Raw genomic sequence first — 24,535 nt, 5'->3', positions numbered from 1 at the left:
TTTTGAAATCTAGCTCTGCTGGCACCGAGGCAAACCTATACATTTTTGAAAACTGCACACCCAGGGGAATCCAGGATGGGGTGACTTGACTGGCTCTCACCAGGTTCTGTTACCCAGAATCCCTTGCACACCTCAAAATGTATTAAAAAATAACATTTTCCTCACATTTCTGTGGTGGAAAGTTCTGGAATCTGTGTGGATCCTTAAAATTCCACACACCCAGCGGTCCCCAAAGTCTTCCAAGAAAAATTGTTCCTCACTTGTGTGGGTAGGCGTGGTGCCCACGACAGGAAACGTCCCGAAACGCAAAGTGGACACACCACATTTTTACAGTGAAAAATACCCCCTTTTTTTGCAAAGTGCCTAGCTGTAGTTTTTTAACCCTAGCTCTGATGGCACCTAGGGAAACCTAGCAAACCTATACCTTTTTTAAAACTACACACCCAGGGGAATTTACGATGGGGTGAGTTGACTGGCTCTCACCAGGTTCTGTTACCCAAAATGCCTTGCAAACCAAAACAATTATCAAAAAAACAAATTTTCCTCAATTTCTGTGGTGGAAAGTTCTGGAATCTGTGTGGATCCACAAAATTCCACCTACCCCACGTTCCTCAATTCCGAGAAAAATGGAACCTCACTTGTGTGGGTAGGCCTAGTACCCACGACAGGAAACTGCCCAAAACGCAAGGTGGATACACCACATTTTCACAGTGAACAATGCCTCCTTTTTTTTGCAAAGTGCCTAGCTGTAGTTTTTGAACCCTTGCTCTGCCACACCTAGGGAAACCTAGCAAACCTATACATTTTTAAACTCGACAACAAGAGGAATCCAGGATGGGTGACTTGACTGGCTATAACTAGGTTCTGTTACCCAGAATCCCTTGCAAACCTAAAAAATTGTCATGGAATCTGCATGGATCCACAAGATTCGACCCTCCCTGTGTTCACCTAAGTCGTCCAAGAAGAATGGTATATCACTTGTGTGGGTAAGCCTAGTGCCCGTGACAGAAACCAGCCCAAAACGCAAGGTGAACACACCACATTTTCACCGTGAAAAGTTACCCTTTTTTTAAAAAAGTGCCTAGACAGGGAGGTATGGCTTGCGTGGATCCCCCGATTTTTTCTTACCCAGAATCCCCTGCAAGCCTCAACTTTAGCTGGAAAAAATCACTGTTTCCACACATTTTTGTGTGGGAAAGTTGTGGCATCACCAGGCTCACACAAATTTCCTACCACCCAGCGTTCTCCCGGGTCTCACAATAAAAATGGTGCCTCACTCGTGTGGAGGACCAAGTACCCGCGACAGGCAAGGGCCCAAATAGTATTGAGGCAACATCAAAATTGCCTATCATAAAATGACCTGGTTTTGCAAGAAGGGTCACCTGGGTTTTTGCCCCTTACTCGGCAGCCAGCTAGGGAAACCTACCAAACCCACACATTTCTGAAAACTAGAATCCCGTGGGATTCCAGGGAGGTATGGCTTGTGTGGATCACCCAATGTTTTCTTACTTAGAATCCCCTTCAAACCTCAATGTAGCTGAAAAAATCACCTTTTCCACACATTTTTGTGTGGAAAAGTTGTGGCATCACCAGGCTAACAGAAATTTCCTATCACCCAGCGTTCCCCCTGTCTCTCAATAAAAATGGTGCCTCACTCGTGTGGAACCCGCTTTACTTCTCAGCAGCAGTAATTTCAGCTCACTAAGTAGCTTCTATTTCCCCAAATAGATGTTTGCGTTCTAGGAACATTACAGTTTTATGTCCATCTGTGTGAAACGAAGGCTGAAAAGCACGTCTTTTAATTCTTTGGTTTATGGCCCTACCTTAATTCCATCATTTATTTTCTCTGGCTAATGTTTGTTTTCCAGCCTTTGCCTCTGAGGCACATCCCGGTTTGTAAGTGGGTGTTTGAGATTCACAAAATCTTCGCTGATGAGACCAGAGATTGTTTACCTGATGCAAGGTGAAAGGGCCTGCTCCTAGCTCATTTCACACTACTTTATATGTAATGTAGAGATTAAACAGGAATGTGAGTCATCACAGAGCGAGTTCACATACATTTCTAGAACAACTCTATACACCCTTTTAAGAATATGTTGATGGCTGGGGCCTATCCCTTGACTGCATTTGTGGCAGGCAGACCACTGGAATTATATAGCTTTGCTGATGCAGCGTTTTCTTCATAATTTTGGGATTGCGGCATTCGGACACTAACCCAGCATCAGATAAATATTCTGCAAATTAAATAAAATAGCTTCTAGCTCGAACAGATCAAAAGTTATTAAAAATGTCAGTGATTTAGTTTCTCTTTAAATTTCACTTCTACTTAATCTTGTATTCCATAGGAGTGCTCAATATTTCCAGGATGTTGTATTTGTGTATTTTTTGTGCAGCATATTTCTCTTGTGTAGTGCTTACTTAGAACTAACGGCCAGATTCATGAAAGACCCGTTTTGCGAGTCTGAAATAGCGATTCATAAGGAATCGCTATTACAGACTCGCAAAACGGGATTCATGTAGGAATCTCAAAATTAAATGCGATTCCTACAGATTCCTTATTTGCTATTAGCAAATTGCTAATCGCAAATAAGGAATAACTCCCCATTCATTCCTATGGGCCAAAAGGCCCATAGGAATGAATAGGGAGTATTCCTTATTTGCGATTAGCAATTTGCTAATCGCAAATAAGATAGCGATTTGAAGGGTGCCAGGGGTGTCCAAAGGACACCCTGTAGCACCCCTTAAATGCACATTTCAACAGGTGTTGCGCACACATATGTCCTAAGGACATGTGTGCGTGTAACATGCAACTTAGAAAAATGCTTTAAAAAGCATTTTTCTAAGTTTTCGCTATTTACCACAAGGTTTGACCTTGCGGTAAATAGCGGCCGAAATTTGCGATTTTGCAATTTTAAAATGTTTCAAGAATAGCATTTAAGGAATCTCTAATAGAGATTCCTTAAATGCTATTCCTCGCAAATTTGCGAGTTTCTAAATAGCGATTTTTGCATTTGGGATGATGAATCCCAAATGCAAAAATTGCACTCGCAAAGGGCCAGATTCTCAGAATCTGGCCCTTTGCGAGCGCAAATATGATTGATGAATCAGGCTGTAAGTCACCTTCAGGTAACCAATGAGAGATCTGGAGCAAAGGCTGAAGCCAGTGCGAAGTTCGCGCAGTGCCTGTTAGTGGGTCAAAAAGGTGTTGAGAACAAATAGTGCAATTGGCACTTATTCCAGTTTCAAATGGGATTGCGTGCAACTTTGTATAAAGTAGGAACATACAGCTAGATTCATCAAGCTTAATTGCGCTCGCAAAGGGCCAGATTCTGAGAATCTTCCCCTTTGAGAGTGCAATTTTTGCATTTGGGATTCATCATCCCAAATGCAAAATTTGCTAATAAAGAATTCGCACATTTGCGAGGAATTGCATTTAAGGAATCTCTATTTGAGATTCCTTAAATGCAATTCATGAACCATTTTGAAATTGCGAAATCGCAATTTAGGACCGCTATTTACCATGAAGTCAAACCTCGTGGTAAATAGCGAAAACTTAGAAACATGCATTTAAATGCATTTTTCTAAGTTGCATGTTACACACACACAGGTCCTTTGGACATGTGTGAGCACAACATTAGTGTAAAGTCACATTTCAGGGGTGCTACAGGGTGTCCTTTGGACACCCCTGCACCCTTGAAATCGCATCCTTATTTGCGATTAGCAAATTGCTATTCGCAAATAAGGAATAACTCCCCATTCATTCCTATGGGCTTTTAGGCAAATAAGGAATAACTCCCCATTCATTCCTATGGGCCTTTAGGCAAATAAGGAATAACTCCCCATTCATTCCTATGGGCCTTTAGGCAAATAAGGAATAACTCCCCATTTATTCCTATGGGCCTTTAGGCAAATAAGGAATAACTCCCCATTCATTCCTATGGGCCTTTAGGCAAATAAGGAATAACTCCCCATTCATTCCTATGGGCCTTTAGGCAAATAAGGAATAACTCCCCATTCATTCCTATGGGCTTTTAGGCAAATAAGGAATAACTCCCCATTCATTCCTATGGGCCTTTAGGCAAATAAGGAATAACTCCCCATTCATTCCTATGGGCCTTTAGGCAAATAAGGAATAACTCCCCATTTATTCCTATGGGCCTTTAGGCAAATAAGGAATAACTCCCCATTCATTCCTATGGGCCTTTAGGCAAATAAGGAATAACTCCCCATTCATTCCTATGGGCCTTTAGGCAAATAAGGAATAACTCCCCATTCATTCCTATGGGCCTTTAGGCAAATAAGGAATAACTCCCCATTCATTCCTATGGGCCTTTAGGCAAATAAGGAATAACTCCCCATTTATTCCTATGGGCCTTTAGGCAAATAAGGAATAACTCCCCATTCATTCCTATGGGCCTTTAGGCAAATAAGGAATAACTCCCCATTCATTCCTATGGGCCTTTAGGCCCATAGGAATGAATGGGGAGTTATTCTTTATTTGCGATTAGCAATTTGCTAATCGCAAATAAGGAATGTGTAGGAATCGCAATTTATTTAGCGATTCCTACATGAATCCTGTTTTGCAATTCCTTAATAGCGATTCCTTATGAATCGCTATTACAGACTCGCAAAACGGCCCTTTGATGAATGTAGCTGATAGTTGCTTAAATATTGAGAAGGCAAAACCAAATGAAAACACAATCTTTACAGGTGAGTCGGTGCGTTTGGGCATTGTGAAGTTAAGGAGATGCGAGGAAGTGCATTCAGGAGTCATTGAAAGGAGGCTTCAAAACATAATAACATAAACAGATGGTCGAGATGTGGTAAGAAAAGGGTGCAAGTGTCTAACAGGCATGACTGAGACACTCTGAAGACCACTACCCCTTCCACAAGCCTCAGTAATGTTTAATTCACAGACTAACTGCATTATTATCTCAAAGTCTGTTATGCAATTCTCTGGTTATACTGAATAAGCAGCTACCTACATCATTTTCATATGAATTCTCTCTATTAATTTGATAAATACACTTTCACAACTGATTTATTAACCTTCTTGCTTTCTCAAACTTGCTTGAAAACGCACAACTTTTGCACTCTTTTACCGGGGAGAACACCCCCAAACCTCGCTCACCAAAGGGCACTCATCCCAAGCTTTTATGCTCTCACCACTTTCAAATGTTACCCGTCGCCACTGCTAGGAGACAATACATATATTTTAAAATGTTACTTTAAAATGAATATCCTATCCTATTGGACGCAATATGTGTACAAACAGAATAGTAGCTGCAATTATTACAAGTAATGCGCACAATAGAAAATATTGCAACATATTGGCTTTTACATCAAACTCTCGCCCATATCTTTGGATTACTTAGCTAAAGTCAGCACCAAATGAAAAACCTAATTTGAGTTTTAAAAATGGCTCAAGCTTGCGTACCTGTTTTGAACAATAAAGTTACTGGTCACTATAATAGAATACTCTGTTACTCTCACCTGACCTGGAAGGCAGGCTAATAAGCTCAGCAAGTGAAGGCTAAATGTGCCTCTGCCAGCTTTCAGCAGAAATTCGGGAAGTGATTCTGTATGGCTGTCCCTTTTGGTTTCCATGAATGAAGTTCCTCTCTTCACTTTGCATTCTGCTCTTAACTTACATAATAATCTCTGGTCATTGTTAAAACTTTCTGACAAAACAATTAGCAGAAGGCCTGATGCCCTTTTGATTATTTCATTTTGTGAAGCTGAGCAATTTCTATAATGACAAATAAGAATTTAAACTATCAGCTTCCATGAAATCTTATTCACATCTCAAAAAATATTATTTAGAGCGGCAAATTCAATTCAGATTAAATACACTGAATATGTTATGTTATGTTATACCCATTTATAAAGCGCATAGCTGCCCCAGCAACAGGGCACCCCAACACCAGCAGACAGTAGCCAGAGAGAGACGAGCTAGATGGAAGAGAAAAGCCAGGTCTTAATCAGTTTCCTGAATGCCCAATGATCTTGTGAACTACGCGCAGCCAATGGAATAGAGTTCCATAGAACAGGGGCCTGGGCCTTAAAGGATTGCCCCCCTGCCCTACACCAGCGCACCGAGGTGTGCAAGCCAGATGCGGGTAGAAGCATCGAAGAACCCCAGAATAGGTTTTAGGCCACGTAAAAGGCCAAAACATGTACCAGCCACTTTTTTTGCATGAGGCTCAAATGAAAGGGCATTTTCGACCAGGACCCTTAAATCCTTCACCGTAGATTTAGGTTGGGGCGGTGTACCCAGAGCCGCGGGCCACCCTTTGGAGTCCCATTTATAGTAGGGGTGGGTGGAATTTGCGTAATTGCATTACGCAAATCTCCGCAAAATAGTAAAACATCTCCGCGAACACGCAGAAATTTCGCGAACATGCAAAATTGCTTTTTCGCGATGCTTTTTTACTGTTTGCAATCGCTGTTTGCGTGCTCGGGGGAAATATCTCGTGAACATGCATTTGGGAGCGCGAACAAGCAAAGATTTTCACGAAGTCGCAGAACGCTGAATTTTGGGCAATTTTGCGTTACCCAATTACCCAAATTACCCAAATTCCACGAGTGGAACGGAATTTACCGCCCAGGCCTAATTTATAGGTATCTCAGCCTACAAGGAGCACCTCTGTCTTGGCTGAATTAAGTTGAAGATATTGTCCGCCATCCAGTCTGAGATGGCCAGAACATCATCACAGAATTTTATTTGGTCCTGTGCAGGGGTGTTTGAAAAAGTAAATACCAACTGGGTATCATCAGCATAGGATACCAAATTTATGATCCGTGCTTTGCCCAGAAGCTCTAGTGGGTGGACATACACGTTGAATAACATGGGACTCAAGGCAGAGCCTTGAGCCACACCACAGCTAAGGGGGTGAACACTACACAAATAGGGTGGGGCGTGGACCTGAAATGAGCGCTCAGATAGAAAAGAAGCAAACCAGGCCAAAGCCCCTCCTGTAACCCCGATCTCCTCTAGCCGTTGCAGAAGGATCCTATGGGAGACTGAGTTGAAGGCCGCACTAAGTTCGAGTAAAAATAAAGCTGTAGTGTTACCCTCGACTAGCGTGCTCCACAACTGCTCTGTGACCGCCAGAAGGGCTGATTCCGTACTGTGTTTGGACCGGAACCCGCTTTGTGTACTGTCTAAAATCTCATTGTTTTACCAGTATTTGGTCAAAATGATGTTCACATGGGACTCCATAATCTTTGCCAAATATGGGAGCAAAGAGATTGGCCTAAAGTTCTCCGGCAGGGACGCGTCAAGAGTAGGCTTTTTCAACAGTGAAAAAACCTTAGCATGCTTCCATGTCTTAGGGATCACTGCCAACCGAAGCGATCTATTGATGAGTTCCCTGCCCTCAGTCATCAGACAGTCGAAAAATTTCCTGAAGGTATCCAGTTTGATGGGGTCGTCAGGAGGGCCTGATTGCAGCCAGTACATCCAAGTCTTTAGGAGACAGGGGTGGAAGGTTTTGCAGGGAGCAAGGGAAACCTGTAGGCACGGAGGTCAACAAGGATTCTGAGGTATTCTGCCTCATGTTGAGTGCACTGTAAATGCATTCAACATTGTTTATAAAATACCACACCAGTGATTCGCATTGTGTGCTAGAGGATATAGTATTGTTACTACCTGTCGGGGATTTTAACATATCCTTCATAAGGGAAAAATTAGTTTTAGATGGATTAGAGCTCGATACCATCGAGTTGGCATAGGCTTTGGTCTTTGGCACAAATTTGTGGTAGGCATTTATTGCCTTCCTATAGGTATTTTTTGCAGTGTCATTGTATCTGCGCCTCCAAGCTCGTTCTAGGATTTAACATTTTTTCTTATCCGCCAACAGGGTCTCGTTATACCAAGTGTGCGTTTACGTACGCTTAGAGCCTTTCAGTTTCTTCGGGATGCACTGGTCGAGCGTGTTGTTGAGCCAGCCCCTGAAGGCGGTGTCAGCTGCCTCCAGGTCAGTGGGCCAATCTGGGCGGGACGAGTTTAGAATAGAGACAAAAGTAGACTTGTCCAGTTAATGCCAAGGGCGTTTCAGGGATAGCTGGCAAGGGGACCTCAAAGGAGCGCCAACAGTAATGAGACGCCTAGAGATAAGAGAGTGATCAGTCCTTGTCAAAGGGAGGGGTGTTTTGACTGTCAAAGTTTGAAGATTTGAGAATATTGGGTCCAATAAGTGACCTGCCAGGTGAGAAGGTCCCACCACTAACTGAGTCAAATGACAGGCATCCAGGTCACCTAGGAATTTCGAAATCTCCTGGGAGTCCTGGCACTCTAGATGCAAGTTAAGATCACCTATAATGTTCAAATTCACTGACTCTAAGACAAGAGTGGATACAGTATGGACTAGAGCCTCTTGAAAGGCCCTCGCTGGGCCTGGTGGACGGTAAATAAGAAGCCCTGTTAATGTAAAATTGTGTAATATAGTGATTTTAAACAGAGCACTTTCACAGTCCGCAATAGTATGTGGGGAAAAGATACAGTGAAAAGCGCGTCTAAATATAACCGCTAGGCCGCTTCCTCCCCTGCAACGCCTATTCTGTGTAAGAAGCCTGGAGCCCGCAGGAAGAGCCAGGGCGGGAATCGCTACGGAATCAGTGGTTAGCCAGGCTTCTGTCAGAAATCGTATGTCTGGAGCAGAGTCCAGAAGGAGATCAAATATCTCAGCATGATGTTTTACAAGAGACCTGCAATTGAGACTATATAAATTGATGTGATTGGAGCCCGAAACCTTATCGGGGAACCTAGCACCCAACCTAATTTTGAACCGACATTTATTGCACTGTTTCGGAGTAGTGTCAAAATGCCATTTATAATGCTCACATGGCTGTTTAGGTTGTAGTGCGAGCAGGAGTTCCCGTGAATAAACTGTCCTGTGTAAAGACCCAGGACCAGGGGTCCTGGCGCCTGGCGATGTACAGGCGCGGACGGGCACAGACGGGCGCAGACGGGCTTGCCTCTGGCGCACCAGTGGTGCGCCCACTGCGTGCGCCTGCTGTAGCATTCAACTTAAAAGGTGGGGGCGGCGATGTGAGCCCGCCTCCTCCACGCCCCGGAATGCGTCACCAGCGAGGGGCAGGGTAATGGTCAGGTCTCTCCCTCCACGCAACTGGCATCAGCCGTGGTGCACTGGGGCACGACCAATATATTCAAGCAAACGTGATTATCACATTGCAAAGAATAATTATATTGATATATGTGCATCCTATATTAGTCAATTATATCTAAGCAGTGAACATGTGCAGCTTGGAGCAAAGGATACTTAGAATGGGAAAGGAATGATCATTATAACAGAGTGACTTCTGTTGACTCAGAGGTTTCACCTGTGCAAAACTACTGCTTCAATAGCTGGAGAACCAGTCACTAATTCTGTAAAGTAAAGGCCAATTGTAGTCCGCAAATTTACAAACTATCAACCGGGAACTCGAGGGGGAGAAAATCCACTTTTATGGGGACACTGCCAGATTTACCATTTATTTCAGGGTGTGATTTTGATCGGCTCTTCCTCTTTATAGTCGTGGCAGAGAGATTCTCCAACCAGAGGGTATGAGCTCATCAGTGGCATTGTGAGTCTGTACAGCTGCACCATTGGACTAACATGGCCAGATTAGTTCCATTTTTCAAAAGGACTGCATGATGTGCCAGACCAATTATTTGTTGTAAGTGCTGTATTAATTAGATTTTCTGTGTATGCTATTTTTTTGTCAGTGGCACCCGCAGCTCATACCAAAAACCTTCCAATACAGTTGGGGGCCAGCATTCTCTTGCCATTAAAGTTGCCATCATAAGGTGCAGTGGCTTTCTTTTCCCCATTAATGCGCAGAACCAAGAGAAAGAGTCTAACTCGGGCTCTTCCTGCTGCAGCCAGGCAGAAGGTGGACTCGCTCTTATATTATTCGTAGATTGCAAAATGTCCAACATAGCTAGAAAGAGCACCTTACAAAAAACAACCCTCCTCTTTACGAACAAGAGATACATTTACACTGAGTACTGCACAGTAGAGGTGAACGAAACAACACCCAGATAGCTGATATCATGGTGCAACTACCATTAATATCCATACTAATATAATAAAGAGAGAGCCCAAACCTTTGAGGCGGGTAATCTTAGGAACCACAGCACCAATCACAGCACCCAATACAGCGTTGGAAAGGGCAGTTGCAGCAGAAGGACATTGGCTATGCAGACGCCCACCATATACATTTAAAAGGTAAAAGAACCGTGCCAGCAAAGTAGTCCCTTGTGGGCGTGTCTGAGTTGTGCTATGGGCGTGTGCTGGGGCGTGACAAACGCTGGGGGCGTGTGGTACGTTCCGCCCTTCATGCCATGTCTCATATCGTGTGCTAATCCCACCCTGCTCCCTTTAAATACCCCTGCACCCCAAAATCATAACCCACCCTTACTCCTTAAAATACCCCAACACCTTTAAACACTAACCCATCTTAACCCTATAAATATACCCTGTACCCCAAAACCCAAACCTATCCCTAAACCCTAAAAATACCCCTGTACCCCATAACCCAAAACTATATCTGAACCCTTAAAATGCCCAAACACCCCAAAACATATACCTCAGTACCCCAAAACATATACCCCTATACCCATACTTACCTTATCCAAACATTAAAAAAAAAACATGCTTTTACCATTCATGCATTTACAACGAATTTCGGTGTAAATGTATGTGTGGTAAAAGCATATAAAAAGTAATGCCATGAGTTATAATGGCATTGCGGAGTCATGGTACTTTCGTAATGAAAGTATGCGGAGTGATGGTATACGGAAAGAAAGTTGCGGAATAATGGGTATTTACCTTCCCCCTGTAAGTACATTGGTGGCACGGCGACCCACATCTCCAGCAACATACTCATATTTTTTCACCACCGCTGTGAAAAATGCACAGGTCTCTCTCATTGATGGCCAGCACCGACATACACTTTTGGACACACCTCCCGCCACAAGTTTTAGAATTGCGTACTTTAGAGCTGGGGAGCTATGTTCGAATCTCGGCATCCGCTCAACATCCTGTGATTCCAGGCAAATCGCTTTGTTTCCCCGTGCCTACCACAAATGAAGGTGTTCTTCTGTAATGTAAATTGTGCTCATGCCATGTTGTCGAGTTCGCGCTATATAATATTGCAAGGAAAAATAAAGTAGGGAAACTCGAGTTCACACACTACTGAACGCGCACTCTTTACTGCTTCAGCAGTGCACTGTGAATCGGAGCGTTTCACAGGCCTGTCACAGATATGAAATGCTATCAAAACGAAATCCTACAAAACAATATACTACTGGCCGGCAGCAATTCATACCCGGACAACGTCGGGACGGGCTGCTAGTACTGTATAAATGTAAAAGAACACAACCAACTTCCAACATAGCAGAAATCGAAAAGTGAAGTATAGTTAAAAATTGTAAAGACATTAAAGAAGCTAGCACTTATACCTCAGCACCTACAGCATCACTAAATATTCTTTAAGAAGTAATGTAGCAGTTACCAACAATTCCAAAGGTTTTAAGGGCAAAAAGACGATCCACAGCCTATGGTCGTGCACAGTTGGGGGTGGGCCGCAAGGCCTGGCCCTGTGGACAGCCCCCTGCATGCAACTTACCCCCTGCTGCGCACAGCCTTTGTGCACAGCCTTTGCGCACAGCCTTTGTGCAGTGGGGTGTCTGCCACAAACCTGCAGACCAGGCCTGCAGTCCGGCCCTGTGGCCAACAACTCACTGCACCATCAGGATTCAAGCAAGCCGGGTCGAAGACGGCTGTAATGCCTGAAACCGGTCCCCGGAAGCTTGTTTCCTTTCCAGTAAAAGAATTGGCTTGGTAGTTTGGTCTGCCCTGTTCCCATGATGCACTGGGCCAGGGACAGACTAATTTGCATGTAGCCAGGTTCTGAGCTGGGATGGTGCAGTGAGCTAAAAAACGGTGATGGATCAAGCCCTGATCTATTGACTGGGTAGGAGTGTTCTGCTTAATTCAGATACTCTGTCCATCAAGACCCCCTTATCTGAATCGTTTTGCCCACCACAAGCGTGGAAGGGTATGCTCAGATGTGAGTCCCTTGCTTACTGCACCATCAGGATTCAAGCAAGCCGGGCCGAAGACGGCTGTAATGCCAGAAACCGGTCCCCGGAAGCTTGTTTCCTTTCCAGTAAAAGAATTGGCTTGGTAGTTTGGTCTGCCCTGTTCCCATGATGCACTGGGCCAGGGACAGACTAATTTGCATGTAGCCAGGTTCTGAGCGGGGATGGTGCAGTGAACTAAAAAACGGTGATGGATCAAGCCCTGATCTGTTGACTGGGTAGGAGTGTTCTGCTTAATTCAGATACTCTGTCCATCACCACCCCCTTATCTGAATCGTTTTGTCCACCACAAGCGTGGAAGGGTATGCTCAGATGTGAGTCCCTTGCTCACTGCACCATCAGGATTCAAGAAAGCCGGGTCGAAGACGGCTGTAATGCCAAAAACCGGTCCCCGGAAGCTTGTTTCCTTTCCAGTAAAAGAATTGGCTTGGTAGTTTGGTCTGCCCTGTTCCCATGATGCACTGGGCCAGGGACAGACTAATTTGCATGTAGCCAGGTTCTGAGCTGGGATGGTGCAGTGAGCTAAAAAACGGTGATGGATCAAGCCCTGATCTGTTGACTGGGTAGGAGTGTTCTGCTTAATTCAGATACTCTGCCCATCACCACCCCCTTATCTGAATTGTTTTGTCCACCACAAGCGTGGAAGGGTATGCTCAGATGTGAGTCCCTTGCTCACTGCACCATCAGGATTCAAGTAAGCCGGGCCGAAGACGGCTGTAATGCCAGAAACCGGTCCCCGGAAGCTTGTTTCCTTTCCAGTAAAAGAATTGGCTTGGTAGTTTGGTCTGCCCTGTTCCCATTATGCACTGGGCAGGGACAGACTAATTTGCATGTAGCCAGGTTCTGAGCTGGGATGGTGCAGTGAGCTAAAAAACGGTGATGGATCAAGCCCTGATCTGTTGACTGGGTAGGAGTGTTCTGCTTAATTCAGATACTCTGTCCACTACCACCCCCTTATCTGAATCGTTTTGTCCACCACAAGCGTGGAAGGGTATGCTCAAATGTGAGTCCCTTGCTCACTGCACCATCAGGATTCAAGCAAGCCGGGCCGAAGACAGCTGTAATGCCAGAAACCGGTCCCCGGAAGTTTGTTTCCTTTCCAGTAAAAGAATTGGCTTGGTAGTTTGGTCTGCCCTGTTCCCATGATGCACTGGGCCAGGGACAGACTAATTTGCATGTAGCCAGGTTCTGAGCTGGGATGGTGCAGTGAGCTAAAAAACGGTGATGGATCAAGCCCTGATCTGTTGACTGGGTAGGAGTGTTCTGCTTAATTCAGATACGCTGTCCATCACCACCCCCTTATCTGAATCGTTTTGTCCACCACAAGCGTGGAAGGGTATGCTCAGATGTGAGTCCCTTGCTCACTGCACCATCAGGATTCAAGCAAGCCGGGCCGAAGACGGCTGTAATGCCAGAAACCGGTCCCCGGAAGCTTGTTTCCTTTCCAGTAAAAGAATTGGCTTGGTAGTTTTGTCTGCCCTGTTCCCATGATGCACTGGGCCAGGGACAGGCTAATTTGCATGTAGCCAGGTTCTGAGCTGGGATGGTGCAGTGAGCTAAAAAACGGTGATGGATCAAGCCCTGATCTGTTGACTGGGTAGGAGTGTTCTGCTTAATTCAGATACTCTGTCCATCACCACCCCCTTATCTGAATCGTTTTGTCCACCACAAGCGTGGAAGGGTATGCTCAGATGTGAGTCCCTTGCTCACTGCACCATCAGGATTCAAGCAAGCCGGGCCGAAGACGGCTGTAATGCCAGAAACCAGTCCCCGGAAGCTTGTTTCCTTTCCAGTAAAAGAATTGGCTTGGTAGTTTGGTCTGCCCTGTTCCTATGATGCACTGGGCCAGGGACAGGCTAATTTGCATGTAGCCAGGTTCTGAGCTGGGATGGTGCAGTGAGCTAAAAAACGGTGATGGATCAAGCCCTGATCTGTTGACTGGGTAGGAGTGTTCTGCTTAATTCAGATACTCTGCCCATCACCACCCCCTTATCTGAATCGTTTTGTCCACCACAAGCGTGGAAGGGTATGCTCAGATGTGAGTCCCTTGCTCACTGCACCATCAGGATTCAAGTAAGCCGGGCCGAAGACGGCTGTAATGCCAGAAACCAGTCCCCGGAAGCTTGTTTCCTTTCCAGTAAAAGAATTGGCTTGGTAGTTTGGTCTGCCATGTTCCCATGATGCACTGGGCCAGGGACAGACAAATTTGCATGTAGCCAGGTTCTGAGCTGGGATGGTGCAGTGAGCTAAAAAACGGTGATGGATCAAGCCCTGATCTGTTGACTGGGTAGGAGTGTTCTGCCTAATTCAGATATGCTGTCCATCACCACCCCCTTATCTGAATCGTTTTGTCCACCACAAACGTGGAAGGGTATGCTCAGATGTGAGTCCCTTGCTCACTGTACCATCAGGATTCAAGCAAGCCGGGCCGAAGACGGCTGTAATGCCAGAAACTGGTCCCCAGAAGCTTGTTTCCTTTCAGTAAAAGAATTGGCTTGGTAGTTTTGTCTGCCCTGTTCCCATGATGCACTGGGCCAGGGACAGGCTAATTTGCATGTAGCCAGATTCTGAGCTGGGATGGTGCAGTGAGCTAAAAAACGGTGATGGATCAAGCCCTGATCTGTTGACTGGGTAGGAGTGTTCTGCTTAATTCAGATACTCTGTCCATCACCACCCCCTTATCTGAATCGTTTTGTCCACCACAAGCGTGGAAGGGTATGCTCAGATGTGAGTCCCTTGCTCACTGCACCATCAGGATTCAAGCAAGCCGGGCCGAAGACGGCTGTAATGCCAGAAACCGGTCCCCGGAAGCTTGTTTCCTTTCCAGTAAAAGAATTGGCTTGGTAGTTTGGTCTGCCCTGTTCCCATGATGCACTGGGCCAGGGACAGACTAATTTGCATGTAGCCGGGTTCTGAGCTGGGATGGTGCAGTGAGCTCAAAAACGGTGATGGATCAAGCCCTGATCTGTTGACTGGGTAGGAGTGTTCTGCTTAATTCAGATACTCTGTCCATCACCACCCCCTTATCTGAACCACTCAAAGGCAACCTATCTGTTGGCCCACACCCTGGGCCACTTTTGACCCCGGGGACCCCATCCCCAGCAGCCCGGCAACATATTTGAGGGGATGGGGGTCTTGCAGCTGCATTGATACAATAGCTGCTCCCTTCAGAGCATGGCTGGCTCCTGCACATGGGAGGAGATGGCTAGGACTGCAGGGGCCCTGAGGCTTGACCCTCCATCCCCAACGTGTGAATGGTGGGTGCCCTGGGTGGGCACCCAGCCTTGAAATAATGTGGGCACAGGGGGATGAGGTCCCTATGGAAATAATAAGCTCAGGAGCTCGCGGCCCCCCTCCCCTTTAAAATACATACGCTCTGGGGAATGGGGCCCCCAGAGCCTAATGTGGACCCCCTGTCCCCCCTCCACTTAAAAAGAAAAAAATGCCTTGGGGGATGGGTCCTCAGGACCTAATAAGACTTTTGGTGGGCACGTGTCCCACCTCCTTTTTTTTTTTAAAACAATTTTTATTATTTTCAGTGCGTTAAACCATACACATTGACAATCAGTACGACAATAGTTCTGCAATGTTCTAGATCTATAGTTATACATAATCGGAGGTAATAAAGACAGTTTCATGAGAGGCAGTCATTATACAGTCTGTTATGGTTAGCAGTTTTAATGTCACAGTCCCATTCCCCATCATCTTCTTCTCCTGAGTCGGCATCTTCCTCCTCTGGCAGTGGATCGCACAGTTCCCCCCTGTAAGTGTTCCAATGAGTCCAGACTTTGTTCCACTTACGAGGACAAGCCCTAGATACATACACCGCTCTTTCAGTAAACATCAGTAGGTCCATATTTCTGCACCATTGCGCCAGTGTGGGTAGGTCAGCTGTGCCCCACTTCTGCGCAATATCTCTCTTTGCCACCATAAGGGCCAACGTACCCCATATCAACCCATATCTGGATAAGTCATTTGGATCCCAAACATTCAAAATGCATTTACGTGGTTCTGGAGTCAGTGACACCTTTAGCGTTTGTGAAATCGTGCACAATATTTGGCGCCAGTAGGCTGTTATGAATGGGCAGTCCCAGAGGGTATGAAAAATGTACCTTCTTCACCACAGTTCCGAAGACAATAGGGATGTGGTGCCCTCTGAAGTTTGTGTAATGTGGTTCGAGTGTAGTACACGCGGTGTAAGATTTTTAATTGTACTAGCCTGAATCTAGCCGAGGTCCCACCTCCTTTTAATGTACATAGGCTTCTAACCCAGCAGTGCTCTTTTGGTTCCTCTCCTTTTCACTCACAGTGTGCGTTCAATATTTGTGAGCACCCACAAAGACATGACACGTTGGTCACCAAGTTCCAGGTGGCCATCATTGGGAATACCCAGGTCTCCACCAACATACCCAAAGCATAGTGTAGGACAATGCTGCCATGCTGCCAGGTTTATGTAGCCATAAGTAGCATCTAATGCGAGATAAATCCTGACATTCCCGTTCAGTAAATCAGGATTTGGGAATACTTTTTGCAGATGTATTGTATTTTATTTTAGTGTGGTTGATACGGGATGCAATTTATAATTTACCAACTCTTTAAAAACAAGGAAAACTGCTGCGTTACCTGTCTAAAAAGGAATTCAGATTAACGTGGCATTGTACTGTATTGTTTCCTACCTGCTCCTAAACGTTTTGTTTTTTTACATTGAACAGCTGTCCTTACTGTGGAAGGTCCCAGTAAACCTATCCAGGCTGCTGTTGGTGAGGATGTTACCTTCTTTTGCCATCTACGCAATGAAGTGAGTGCTGAGGACATGGAGGTGCGATGGGTGTTCCCCAGGCGGTCCTCCCCATCCCTCGTGCAGGTATACAGCAATGGCAGATGTGACAAACAAGAACAGGACCCCTATTTCCGAGGGAGGACAGAGATCCTTTCAGATGGCATCAGAAAAGGAATTGTTGGTCTGAGACTGAAGAACGTCCAACCTTCTGATGAAGGCACCTACTCCTGCCAGTTCCAATCAGGGGCAACAACTGCTGAAGCTACTACAGAGGTCACAGTGTCAGGTACGGGTCTATTTCAGTGACGTGGTGACGTCATACTCGAGGACCGAGGGGTCGTGTGCTCAGAATCGTGATGTCTAAAAGGACCGATGACTATGCAGATGACCATAATCATGGAATAGCTCCCAGAAGTAGACAGTACAAATAGGCCACGTTACAAGGCATGCCATAACAACGCGGTCATTACAACGACAGAGGTGTTACGCCACATACCATTACAATACAAGTCATCACAACGACTTGCTGTGGGGGGGGGGCACTGATTTTAGAATAGTATAATTTACTTTTCCAACTCCAGTCTGTGCAACAGTAGGAATGGTGTTGGATTTAAAATCCAACACTTCTGCCCCCTACAGCAAGTCTTTATAACGACTTGCGTTGTAATAACATGCGATGTAACAAGTAGGGATATGGAAGCAAACAATCACAGGAGCGGCTTTCATCAAATATGCCACTGTTCTAAACGGTCCGATTAGTACAGCGGCATATTTGATAAAAACCGCTCCTGGCCCTTTTTATTAGGTTTGGAAACAATACGTGAATAAAAGTGTTTGTTTGCTTCCATATCCTTTTTAATCTTTATATTTTTTGGCACTGCACATTATATTTCCATTGACTATCTTGAACATATGTTAGTATGAGTAAGTCTATCCATGTTTTCGATCCAGTTTGGTGGATAACTTTGTTACTGCTGTCTGACTAGTATGACTCTCAATCCACAGTGGCACCCCTCTTGGCTGTGAGGTGCAGTGGTAGACATGCAGGAATTCCAGATGATGACTCTGGCCACCATGGGCAGTTGATGGAAATCCTATAGCCCCTTGATTGTGTTATAAGGAATTCATCTGTATGACTAGTTACTGGATGTAAGACATGCGTTTGTGACTATATCTATAGAAGTTGCATTTCTCTTTGTCTGTAGTTGATTGACCACCAGATTCCACTTGTGTTTGTACTAGTATGGTCTTGGGGATTGAATCTGGATTTGGTCGGTAAACATATTTCCTTGGACCCTTCTTTCCTTCTGGAATTGTATATAGTATGCGATGTAACAACACAGTTGTTGTAATGACCACCTTGTAATGGCATGCAATGTATCCACATCGTTGTCTTATGTATCAACATAATGCAGATTTTAAAATGAATTTAGACACCAAAATGAACACAATTGGCTTCATATAAATGGAGTTATGGACTTTAGAAAAAATCATAAATCAGTGTAATTCAATACGGCAAACTTTAAAATTGAGGTCAATGGTAAAAAGGTACTAGTGACAATCGGTCACTTGCAGGTCGAGTTACATGGAATCCACGTGATGCAGGTCCCCGGACCAAGCCACAATAGTCAGTTTAATTTGACTCTGCTCGAGAGTCCCAGGTGCAGAGTTGTCATGGCTGTCCTTGGTGCTGAAGCGGGAGCCGCTGGAGAGCTGGGTTTACTGCTTAGACAGTGCTGGGGAGAAAAGTGATGCATAAGGTTGACAATTGGGCCACTGCTGTGGTCTGTTGAAGGTGTTGCATAATTCCCTCTTGTTGCAGCGTTGAAAAATGGAGGTGGTAACCTGGCTGGTTACCAATAAGCCTTGGTAGTAGTAAGGTCAGCAAGACTTCCGGAGGTCCAGGGGAAAACAGTAGCCACCTGAAACTTGCTGGAGGTCAGGGCTATGTTTCCCACAATGCACTACACCATCTACTTTTGGGTGATCCCTCAGAGGGCCCTATGGCCATCGATTCTTTGGTTCCAGGACATTGGTTTTACCTGCGGTTGCAGGGGCCTTGTGCCATTAGGGAGTATGGAGTTGCCTTTGGTTGTCAAAGGGATCCCTCAGTCTAGGGGGGGCAGACTTTCGTCCAAGAACAGTCTCAGTCATGCAGTTCCAGAAGCGGTGTCACCGGTGTAGAGTATCCCTCCTTTGGTTATGCAGCTACTGTTGTTGCAGACATGGGTCTCTTCTTTGTCCTTCGCTGCAGTCTTCACATATCTGAAGTTCTGGTGTCAGGGGTGTCCTTGAAATCCTAGAATTTGGGGCGTTTGAGGTGTGGGTGGAAGTGGCCAATGGACTACAAGCCCCAGCAGCTAATCCGCTCCTGAGGCGACCACATCCGGAGAGTTGTGGCGCCTTAAATATCCAGAATCCTCTATTCTGATACTTCTAATAATGACAGAAAACTTCCTTGGCTGTACAGACCAGGTAGCCCACCCTAGGAGTGTGGCTAGCCTTCTGGGGGTGTAGGCTGTGAGACCTTACAGACTTAGGGTGGACTGTCCCACAACATTTTGCATTCCTCCTTACATTTTTCTGATCTCGTTTTTGTCTGTGTTAGGACTCTGTGCACTTTACTCCTGCTAACCAGTGCTAAGTGCGTGTGCTCTCTCCCCTAAACATGGCAATATTGGTTTCTCCTCAATTGGCATATTTAGTTTATTTGTAAGTCCATAGTTATGTTATGTTATGTTAAATAATATTTATAAAGCGCACGTACGCCCTTGGGCTTCATGGCGCTGAGGTACGGGAACATAACAAAGAAAGGAAAAAAGACAGCCAAATTAGGAATAAACATTATTTGAAGGCCTGTCTAAAAAGCCAAGTTTTAAAGTGATGTCTGAAAGTGAGAATGTCAGGGCTCTGTCTGAGGGGCAGAGGAAGCGTATTCCAAAGGCTGGCGGCTAAAAAGTCAAAGCAGCAGCCGCCTGAACGTTTTTTGTTAAAGGAAGGAACAATTAAGAGGTCCTTCTTTGCAGAACGGAGATTAAGTGCGGGGGTGTACCTGAGTACCAAGCCTTCAATAAACTTAGGGCCAGTGTGTTGAAGAGCTTTGAAAACCATGCAGCCCGTCTTAAACATGACCCTCTGCGCCACCGGGAGCCAGTGCAGTTGTTCCAGGCCAGGGGTGATGGATTGCCACTTTGGCTGCTTGAGGATCAGTCTGGCCGCTTGGTTTTGAACTAGTTGTAGTCTCTTAAGTTGGCCAAGCGGAAGTCCCAGGTAGATGCTATTAGAGAAGTCCAATCTGGACATAACCAAAGCAATGACCACCTGGATCAGAGCTGAGTGGGTAAGGAATTGGGAAATCTTTTTTATTTTCCGGAGCTGAAAGAAAGCCCAGGAGACAACAGCACCAATTTGACCCTTAAGAGAGAGGTCGGCGCTGATTATGACTCCCAAGCTTTTCACAGATGAGGATTTGCACGGGGGCTGGCCCATGATGCTAGGCCAAAAATGAGGACCCCAACTAAGCTCACTTTTCCCAGGCAAGATCAGTTCGGTCTTGCCTGGGTTAAGTTTGAGGTGGTTGAGGTTCATCCATCTATGGATGTGATCCATAGCATTGTGGAATTCAGTGACTGAATCTGGTATATTGAGGGGGAATATAAGTTGTAGGTCATCAGCATAATTAAAAATGGAGACCTGATAATTCTTTAGTGAGTGAAGCAGAGGACGAAGATAGAGATTAAATAAGAGAGGTGACAGTGAGGACCCCTGTGGGACCCCACAGAATGAAAACAATTTAGGAGCAGAAAACGAACCAAGTGTGACAGATTGTGATCGGTCAGAGACAAAGGAGGTGATCCAATTCAGGGCCGAGCCCCTGAGGCCGGCCTGCTCGACACGGCTGACCAGGATGGAATAGTCAACCGTGTCGAACGCGGCCGACAGATCGAGGAGTATCAGCACCTGATGGATGCCTTTGTCAGTGTTCGAACGGAGCTTGTTCTGGACAGCCACGATGACGGCCTCTGTCTAGTGGCCGGGTCGGAATCCCGCCTGGTTGGGCTCCAGATACTGAGTTGTCTCGATGAAATTAGACAAACAGTTTGTTACATGAGCTTCCAGTACTTTTGAGAAATAGGGGAGTATGGAGATAGGTCTGTAGTTGGTAGGGATGAGAGGGTCAGTGCCTGGTTTCTTGAGAAGTGGAACAACAGAAGCATGTTTGAAGTTTTTTGGCACAGTGCCACTGGAGAGCGAGTTATTTAACAGGGTAATTATCCCCTGCGGGAGGGACAGACCGATATCTCTGAGAATGAGCGGAGGGCAAGGGTCAGATGGAGAGCCAGATTTGACCCGGGCAAAAAGAGTAGTCAATGTTTCTAAGGTAATAGGAGTAAATTAGTGCAGTAGCGACGGGTTAGAAGAGATATCACTTAAAGGGGTGGGTGAGGGGCAGGCCAGGATACTCTTTTTGATGGTGTCAATTTTTTCCAAAAAGAAGCTGTTAAGGGAATTGCACAGCTCTTGGGTGGGGATAACAGAGGGAGTTGTTCGGTCACAGCTGCTGAGTTCATGCACTATCCTAAATATGTCTTTAGATTTGTTGTGTGAGTTAAGGATAATTCCCGAAAAATACTCAGTTTTTTGTTTGAGAATGGCTTTCTGGTAATTTTTACGGGCTGCACAGTAGGCCACTTTATTTGGAGTAGAATAGCTAGCTCTCCATTTCCTCTCAAACTGGCGAACCTCCAGTTTCTGAGAGTTAAGTTGGGAGGTAAACCATTTGTGGGCATTATTGGGGCGGGAATGAGAGACTTTAACCCAAGGAGCATGGGTGTCTGCCGCGTTCACAAGCCAGTCCGAAAGGGATTTCTCCATCAAATCCAAATTTGATGGTAAAGCAGTACCCCTGGTACACAGGGCTTGTAGATTAAATGCTATCAGTGGGCATGCAGCACTGATTGTACCACCACTTAAGTACACCTTTAACAGTGTTTCAGGCTTGCCATTGCTGAGCTTGTGGGTGCAGTTACACTGCCATGTCAATCTGGCAAAACAAAAATGTTGCCAGGCCCAAACTTCAATTTTTATACATATACTTCACCTCTAAGGTATGCCCTGTGTATCCCTGAAGGCAGAGTTCAATGTATTTAAAGGGCTGAACATGCAATTCTATGTTGTACATGTCTTGGTAGTGAAAAACTCACAAAGTTGTTTTTCACTATTGTAATGCCTATCTCTTCTGCAGGATAACATTGGGATTACTTTTTTATAATTTATAAGTGTAATTTGTAATTGGAAATAGATAAGACTCCAAGTCTGGTGTCTCTGGAATCACATTTTAAAATGACAACTTATCGTGAGTCGAATTGTAATTGCAACTCCAAAAATGCCACTTTTACAAAGTTGCCATTTTCTGACTTTAGCAATTTGATGCCTGCTGCCTGTCTCTGATCAGCTTGGGGTGGGTGACAGCTAGGCTTTCTATAATCCCCCTAGACAGCCACATACAATGAGAGCTTAGGTGTGACCTAACAGGCCACCCTGGTTTGATGGGAGGGAGGGGCAGGGCACAGCATCACCCTCTGTGTCCTGTCTCCACAAAACGGGCTGTATATACCCCCTGTAGGGAGTCTAAAGCCAGGGCAGGAAGAGAGGACATCTGGGCATTTCCAAGCCCTGTCTTTAAAGTCTCCTTAAATTCAAAGACCTGACCAGGAATATATAGGGGTGGGCGGTAAACTCCGCTCTGCTGCCTTAGTTCACAGAGTTTTGCCACGGAGCATGAAGTTCAGCAAAAAACGTGTCCACCGCCGCATGGCGAAGTTTATCAGCGCACCCACCCCTGCTAGTTTCCTTTAATTCTATTTGTAGCAACATTCTTACTATGGCAGGCAGAGCTAAGGAGTAAATACACAGCAAACTGTTTGTAAAAGTTTAATAGTAACAAAATACATTCAATTTGTGGGTGTGCACCTATCTTTGCAAGTGCTGTAACCCTGAAATGCCCACTCTATTAATTTGCAAGTACAGACATAAAAAAAGCTCACTTATGCTGAACCCTCCTAGTTCACTGCAGGGGACCACATGATACAGAACTTGGAAGCAACAGCCGCGGCTGTGGAGGGAGTTTCAGTGGGGCAGAGAGGCGGGACGGGGGAGGCGCAGGGTGGGGGATGTTAAAAACAGGAGTATGGATAATTGAAGGTAAGTAAACAATTTAATAAATAAAACGAATTTCGTAGCGCTCCCTGCATCACATTTTGCGATGCCCCACCAAAACTCCCTCTACGGGCCGCGGCTGCTGGGATGATGGAAGCCATCACCCCTCTTACTGAATATAATAATATAATACCAGTATTTGTAAAGCATGAACAATTTCGCAAGGGTGTCAAGGTGCTGGGGGCCGCCAGGAAGATTAAGCAAGCTATTGTCCAGAGTCACATGGTGCTGGGCTAACCTACCGCCGGCGCCGGGGATCGAACCAATAGGCCCGGTGTCCGAGGGTACAGCGTGACCCTGCAGGACATGCAGCAGAAGGTGGCATTCCCACAGCGGCTGGGGCAGCAGAACAACCTTAAACTCAGCCTCAACCAGGTAACCAATGGATACCATTCAATGGCCAATTATAGGAAGACAAAGACAAATGTGATTGACATTTTGAATCTGATCAGGTGAAAACCTGTGAATCCAGTGGTTTTATCGGTATTGCAGTTGTGATTCATGCTGAGCAGCTAGTTTGATTTGGCCTATTTTGCATGCTAATCATACCTTGGAAACAGCGCAGGGTTCACTTGCCTTCCTGCAGGTAATTGCCCGGCACATGCGTATATATCCTCCTCTGTGAAGTGCGCGCTGCAGCAGGGCCGGCCTTAGGCATGTGCAAGCTGTGCACCTGCACAGGGCCACCAAATCCGAGGGGCCACCACATCAATATATATCCTTAATATAATAATCCTCTGAGGATGGATACATATTTGTGTGGTGGCCCCTGGTAGGGATTTGGTGACCTCTGGCTCTATACAACTTCCAAACACCATGACCCTCCCTTTTCACTGCCTCCGCGCTCTGCCCCACCTGGACCCCCTCTTCCGGGGCCCCCTACCTACGCTTCCTGCCCAGGGCCACCATGAACCTAGAGCCGCCCCTGGCTGCTGTCACTCTAATGCTTGCAGATTCATCACGCGGGCAGCCGGGGGAGCTTTTTTGCAGAACGATGTTGCGAAACAAGTGTGCCACGTGGATTAATTTGCCGTTGCTTATTAAGGACATATGTTAATAATAGAATATTTGAGAGGAAATAGGTGTTTCTATGTTTTCCAGTAGGCTACATCACTTTGTTATGCGGTAGAATGTATGTAACAGCAAGTGCATACTTCTATATATGGACTAAGTTGCAAGGCTCAGGACTATCACCTGATCTGAAACATTGCATTGCAGCGAAACCATTGCTATATTTTTAAATATATAAATGCCACATAATGTATAACCTATTAGCTCTGACTGGTCAGTGCATAAACCTGCAAATCACTCAATTTGTTTTTTTTTCTAAACCATGCAATCATTCTATTATTTTTATTTTTTTATTATTAAAGTTTTGTACAGTGCGAACATGACCCAAGCAGGTATAAGAGCGTTTTACATACATG

The 24,535-nt window shown here is 45.5% G+C and overlaps 1 protein-coding gene across 1 annotated transcript in view; it reads left to right on the top strand.

Moving 5' to 3' along the window:
- Positions 1-24,535, top strand: part of LOC147710075 (butyrophilin subfamily 3 member A2-like) — a 136,493-nt gene that overhangs the window by 30,348 nt on the left and 81,610 nt on the right. The window contains exon 3 of the mRNA XM_086919936.1: positions 16,822-17,175. Coding sequence (XP_086776062.1) covers positions 16,822-17,175 — 354 coding nt within the window. The remainder of the gene's footprint in view (positions 1-16,821; positions 17,176-24,535) is intronic.

The sequence above is a fragment of the Lissotriton vulgaris genome, chromosome 5 (genome assembly GCF_964263255.1).
Source record: "Lissotriton vulgaris chromosome 5, aLisVul1.2, whole genome shotgun sequence".
In the NCBI taxonomy this organism is placed as follows: domain Eukaryota; kingdom Metazoa; phylum Chordata; class Amphibia; order Caudata; family Salamandridae; genus Lissotriton; species Lissotriton vulgaris.
This window is presented reverse-complemented; position numbering and strand designations above follow the sequence as displayed.